Raw genomic sequence first — 6,400 nt, forward strand, 5'->3', positions numbered from 1 at the left:
GGCTCCCTTTGCTACCATGGGAACACAATCACAATGGCTCCTGCGATCCATCAGTGGGAGCAGAGAATGTAGACCCCTTTCTGCTGGCGATCTGTTTTTCACTGCCGCTAACCTGCAGGTCTTTTGTGTAAAGGGCTGGAAGAGTAACTATTTCAGGGTTTGTGGCTTTCTGTGTTACAATTACTCAACTCTGCTGCTACAGTGAGAAAGCAGCCCTGGACAATGTGTGCGTGAATGGCATGGCTCTGTTCCAACAGAAGGTTACTTATAAAAATGGACAGCAGGCCGAGTATGGCCGCAGGCTGTGGCTTGCTGATCTCTGATGTACAAGAAACTGCTCTGGGAACTCTGAAACGATCTCTGATCTGTAAGAAACCGCTCTGGGAAGTCTGAAAACTCCACTTATGGGAAGGTGTAAGGAATCGAGCAGAAATGTCAACCCAGTCTATATAACCCCAGTATAACTTTTAGGGCATTTTGGCCAAAACTAGGAAGGTGTTCTGACTCGTATGCTCCAGGGTAACAAAGCTCCCATAATTTCTCCAGCAAAGGATGTGACCTCAATTGGTCTAGAGCTCCTCTATCCCAAAGAGGCCCGTGGCTACCATTTTTATAATTTCAATTGTGTATTACCAGATGCAGCAAAAGGTAGTTACAAGTGAAATCTTCAGAGGAAAGAAAGACGGCTACACAGAAAGTTTAAATCAACCCTTCGCCAACAGTCGGATAGGTAAGTACATTTTCCAGCCTATACTTGGCTTCCCAATTCTAAAAGCAGTCAAAGGGCAGGGTGCAGTGGCTCACACCTGTAATCCCAGCACTTTGGGAGGCCAAGGTGGGCGGATTTCCTGAGCTCAGGAGTTCGAGACCAGCCTGGCCAACATGACGAAACCCCATCTCAACTAAAGTACAAAAAATTAGTAGGGCGTGGTGGCAAAGACCTGTAGTCCCGGCTACTCAGGAAGCTGAGGCAGGAGAATAGCTTGAACCCAGGAGGCAGAGGTTGCAGTGAGCCAAGATCTCGCCACTGCACTCCAGCCTGGGCAACAGAGCGAGACCGTCTCCAAAAACATAAAATTTAAAAAGTCAAAGGAAGATGCTCAACTCTGCAGCATTACCTGACAGCTATTTCCACAACTGAGATCTTTAGCACAGAGGTACATAACAGAACTAGCAGATACTAGTGACATTCCACAGGGTTGGTATTTCAGTGATGGTTGATGGCATTCTGCTTCCCTTCCTAGATGAAGGAGACATCAATCCCAAAGTGCTTCAGCTAATTAGCAATGAGAAAATCCAGGTAAGGCAGTGCATGCCCTCAGTCTCAAACAGGATTCTCTCATCAAATCTGAGAGCAGGGTCTGCTTTCTCCATAAAGGGAACACTATTTAAATGCAGGGGTGCAGCTGGGCAGCTGGGACTCTCAACTGTGATGTTCTGGGTATTAACTAAGATGACGGAAAAAGGATGGTCAGATAACCGTTACCGTTCTCATGATCCCCCTCTGTCGCCCTAGAAACGGTCTTCGTTTGCTTTCCTATGAAATTGAGTGAAATGTAGCTGTGAATGAACATAATCATGAAACACCCCCGTACGGTGAGAGGCAGTGCGGCATAGTGCCTGGGTGCTGACGCTGGCTTTGAATGCGGTAGCTATGAGATCCTGGGCAGGTCACTTAAGCTCTCGGTGCCTCTGATCTCCTGTGAATGAGGATAATGGGGCTACTGAGAGGATGAGTGAGCCGGTGGGTGAGAGCTGGTTAGGCTGCTACCTGGCACGCAGCAGCAAGTGAAGCCCTGGCGATTGGGTGTGCCAGTGTCTGCTCTGCCCTTTTCTTTTTTTTGGTTCCCTGGGGGAACAGAAGCCAGTGTGACTGGATTGTATTACACTGTGGCTGTAAGAGTTTTTGTCTGACACATCAGAGCAGACCTGCAAGGCAGGTAGCCATATCCTTGACTTCCTCAGAGGGCAACACAGGTACACAGAGCTAGAAATCAAAATCCCCACCACGCGGAGAGCTAGACAAAATCTGCATGCAAAATCTGTCTGAGCCTCTCTGAATGCTTGGCATCACTTTAGCGGGGTCTTGGTAGCAAGAAACTTGGTATTCTGCCCCACCTAACCCCATGAAGTCACCTTTCCCTTGCAGTATGGTGTCCCAGTCATCAAATATGACAGGAAAGGCTTCAAAGCACGGCGGCGGCAACTCATTCTTACTCAGAAAGCAGCGTATGTGGTGGAACTTGCCAAAATCAAGCAGAAAATAGAGTACTCGGCTCTCAAAGGTAAGAAGTGGGCAGTCTTACAACAATGCACTGAGTTGACTGAACTACTGTAAAGGTCAGTAATGATGCTCCCAAATGGGAAACACATGTATGGTGCCCATAAACCCCAGGGTGGCAATGCACACCTATCGTCTCAGCTACTCGGAAGGCTGAGGTGGGAAGATCACTTGAGCCCGGGAGTTCAGGGCTGCAGTGAGCTATGATTGCACCACAGCACTCCAGCCTGGGCGGCAAAATGACTCTGGCTCCAAAAAAAAAAAAAAAAAAACCCATCTGCCTTCCTTCCCTGGCGTTGCCTGGCCTGGCCTGCGCTCCTTATTCTGGTGTAAGTATTAATAGCCCCACTTTACTCAAGTACCCAAGTTGGGCAATAGTCTCCTTCCACAGTGATCAGAGCCCAATAGCAGGCAGATTTCTAAAGGATGCCCCTCCTCCTTCCGGGCCTAGCTAGGAGAATGAAGTGTGGGGTTGGGCAGCCCCTGGGCGTATCTCTTCTCTGTACTAATGTCAAGCTGTCTAGTTCCTGGCCCCTAACTCTGGATCTGTCTTAAGGTGTCTCCACTAGCAATCTGAGTGACGGAATCTTAGTCATTCATGTTTCACCGGAGGACAACAAGCAAAAGGTAATTGACAGGCACCAGTCTCTACTAAAAGAAACGATACATTGCCGAAATGTTAAGTTGGCCGCCGTGAAACCTCTCTATTGGAATGTCTGTTTCTTTAAGCTGTGAATACTGAAATCACACCCTGTCTCCTCCCCACCCCAGGGGGATGCTGTTTTACAGTGTGGACACATGTTTGAAGCGGTTACCAAACTCGTCATGCTGGTTAAGAAGGAGAATATTGTCAATGTTGTTCAAGGAAGGTAGGTGGCTTCACCTTCAGCTCAGGAAGCAATTCAATGTTAAAATGTTTATTAAGGCCCAGCATGGTAGCTCATGCGTGTAATCCCGGTACTTTGGGAGGATGAGGCGAGCAGATAACTTGAGGCCATGAGTTTAAGACCAGCCTGGCCAACATGGTAAAACCCCATCTCTACTAAGAATACAAAGATTAGCCAGGCGTGGTGGTGCACACCTGTAATCCCAGCTACTCAGTAAGCTGAGGCATGAGAATCACTTGAACCCAGGAAGTGGAGGTTGCAGTGAGCCGAGATTGCACCACTGCCCTCCAGCCTGGGCAACAGAGCTAGACCCTGTCTCAAAAAAAAAAAAAAAAAAAAAAATGCCTTACAGATCGAGGAAAATGCAAATGTTAATGTTTTCACTCCTGCTTACCTTCTACTTCCAAAATAATCAAGTATCATCTCTACCAGTAAGGGGTGAGAAACAAGCCTCTAGTGTTATATCCTTGCCCTCTCCCATAAAGAACTTTTTTCCATCTTCATCCCTGTGATCTTGGGCTCCAGAGAAATGAAGTCAGTGAAGGCAGGATACCCTGGAGAGCTGTTTCTTTTCCCTCAGCCTGTGCTGTTCCAGGTTTTAACAACCAGAGGAGCACATTGTATGTGGAATAGGGAGAGAGTCGAGTGCTTTGAAATGTGTTGTCTTTATGTTTCTGTACCTCTGAGGGAATCCTCAGCCCCTCAAGAGATTCAGCGTGATGTGGCCCTTGAAGAACTGAGTGTGCTCAGTTGATTTTGCAGTAATTACAGAAACATGTAAGTTGCCCAGCTGTGGCAACAGCGTTCTTCTTTTCCTCAAATATGCAATAAAACCCTGTAATAAAACAGGAATTTGATCTTGAAACTAGCGGAGTTTCATAAATGAACTTCTTTTGCAGACCAAAGGTCGAGAGAAGAAAACACAGTATGTCAGTAATGTGTCACTTTGTGATTTTAAGTTTACAGTTTTATATTAGTCCGGGAAAAGAAGGCACAATAGTTTTCAACACTGGACCAGAAGAACGGATCTATAAAGATAAAAATGGACAATTAACAGTGGTGAGTGGCCATCTCTGGGATGGAAGTAAGTTGTTTTAGATCAGAATATAAGTTAAAGTTCTGCCAATTTCAGTCCTATAAATTGACTGGAATCATAAGCTATTAATAGTTCATTTCTGCCCTCTTCCTAATTCTGCATCTGTAAGACAGGAAGAAATTGATATAGAAATATATACATCTAAACACGGAATGAGAAAAGAAAGAAGCTTACATCCTTAAGTTGTCAGTGAATCAGAAGATGACATAGGACACTTCTCAAATAGCAGAGTCTGACTTTTCACTGGGGTGGTGAAGGCTTTATGCCGTATTACAGTGGCTATCCATAACTTGCCTCCGTGTTGAAATCAATGGGCTTGTGTCACACCCAGACACTGAGACTAATTGGGCTTTGGGATGTAAGAGATCCCCAGGTCTACCAGCACAGAGGTTTTGGAACCATGGCTGTGTTAGGGAGAAATCTAGTCTGAGCACACAGATACGCTGCCTTCCCTGAGTGTGTCCATGCTCGGCTGAGGGTCCCAGTGGTCCTCACTGGCATGTAGTACACAGAGCTTGTTTTGATCCAGTTTTGCTGAAAAATGACACATTAAGAGCAGACAGGGCTGAATCTTTAAAATGTATCTTATATTATACCAAGAATTTTGATACAAATTATTTTAAAAAATGGTCTCTCAACATGGAGTGTCTCATACACATTTAAGTTTACGTGGATTTACCTATAAAGTCATTTTGTAGGTTGGGTGCAATGGCTCATGCCTGTAATCCCAGCACTTTGGGAGGCTGAGATGGGCGGATCAACAGAGGTCACGAGTTCAAGACCAGCCTGGCCAACATGCTGAAATCCTGTCTGTAGTAAAAATACAAAAATTAGTTGGGTGTGGTGGTGCACGCCTATAGTTCCAGCTGCTCAGGGAGGCTGAGGCAGGACCATCACTTGAACCCGGGAGGCAGAGGTTGCAGTGAGCTGCGATCACACCGCTGCACTCCAGCCTGGATGACAGAGTAAGACTCTGTCTCAAAAAAATAAAATCATTTTGTAAGCAGAAAATAACTGCCCTGAACACAATTAACGCCTTTGGGGACAAGTTAAAATAAGAATCATTTTGGATGCAGACTACAAGGTGGCTTTTTAGTTTACACGCTGTCTTAAAAGTGACATCCTGGAGACTGTGTATCTCTCCTCTGGAGTCACACGGAGTCCATCTTTCTCCCTGACTGGTTCTGGCTGAAGAGGCTGACAGGCCTCCGTGTGCCAGTTTCTAAGTCTGGCTTGTCTCATGGGAGGTGGGGCTGGTTTCTCACAGGCCCTTCACACCCACCTTGCTAATGGTGACAGTTGAGGTGATAACTGTTTCCTTTTGAGCAAAGGGAGCTGGGAGGGCTCGAAACCAAAGTGTGCCTCTCTCCCAGGTGTCGGTCCGGAGGAAATCCTGATAGAGGATGGCGTCTGACCTCTACCATCACCATTTTTGCTCCAACTGAGGAAATTACAGAAGTGGGGATTGGCTCCAGTTAGCTACCTCTTCAAGGAATGAGGCCGCAGCACTAATGGATCACATCTGAAGAAACTGAGGGGTGCATTAGGCCAAAGTCTAACCCCAGCTTCTCACTGCCCCGTGGCACCACATTAAAATGTCTTCTGGAAGCAGACGCCCAGGTCACCCGAAGGTGTGATTCTAAACACCCTCGACGGGACCTATGTTCGAAGGTGGGCAAGATTCTCTACCTCTGTCAGGCTGCCCCAAGACATGATGAAATACTGTGTACAGCAAGTTCTCAAATAACATCATTTCTTCATACACTGGTAAGGAAAATATCTGATTCCTGGCCAAGGCCGCTGGGTGGAGTCTGTACGTTCTCCCCATGTCTCTGGGTTTCTTCTGGGGGCTCTGGTGTCCTCCCACATCCCCAAGGTGTGTGTGTCAGGTGAACTGGTATGTCTATGCGGTCCCTGTCTGAGTGCGTGTAGGTGTGTGACTGAGCCCAGTAAGGGGAGGGTATCCTGTCCAAAGTGGGTCCCACCTTGTGCCCTGAACTTCGGGGATTGGGCTCTGGCCATCTGCAACCCTGAAGATGCAGGTTGGATAACGAATTAATATAAATTATTGTAAAATAAAAATGTATATAAAGTATATGATCACACAGATGGACAATAAATGGTGCAGTGCAAAAA

The 6,400-nt window shown here is 46.5% G+C and overlaps 1 protein-coding gene across 1 annotated transcript in view; it reads left to right on the top strand.

Moving 5' to 3' along the window:
• The window catches only part of MYO1H (myosin IH), a 148,592-nt gene extending 142,780 nt beyond the window's left edge, over positions 1-5,812 (top strand). Inside the window, exons 29-35 of the mRNA XM_078338167.1 lie at positions 637-730; positions 1,245-1,300; positions 2,150-2,285; positions 2,838-2,908; positions 3,053-3,150; positions 4,128-4,227; positions 5,638-5,812. Of these exons, the coding sequence (XP_078194293.1) occupies positions 637-730; positions 1,245-1,300; positions 2,150-2,285; positions 2,838-2,908; positions 3,053-3,150; positions 4,128-4,227; positions 5,638-5,661 (579 nt within the window). The 3' untranslated portion in view covers positions 5,662-5,812. The remainder of the gene's footprint in view (positions 1-636; positions 731-1,244; positions 1,301-2,149; positions 2,286-2,837; positions 2,909-3,052; positions 3,151-4,127; positions 4,228-5,637) is intronic.
• Positions 5,813-6,400: the final 588 nt, after the last annotated feature.

The sequence above is a fragment of the Callithrix jacchus genome, chromosome 9 (genome assembly GCF_049354715.1).
Source record: "Callithrix jacchus isolate 240 chromosome 9, calJac240_pri, whole genome shotgun sequence".
In the NCBI taxonomy this organism is placed as follows: domain Eukaryota; kingdom Metazoa; phylum Chordata; class Mammalia; order Primates; family Cebidae; genus Callithrix; species Callithrix jacchus.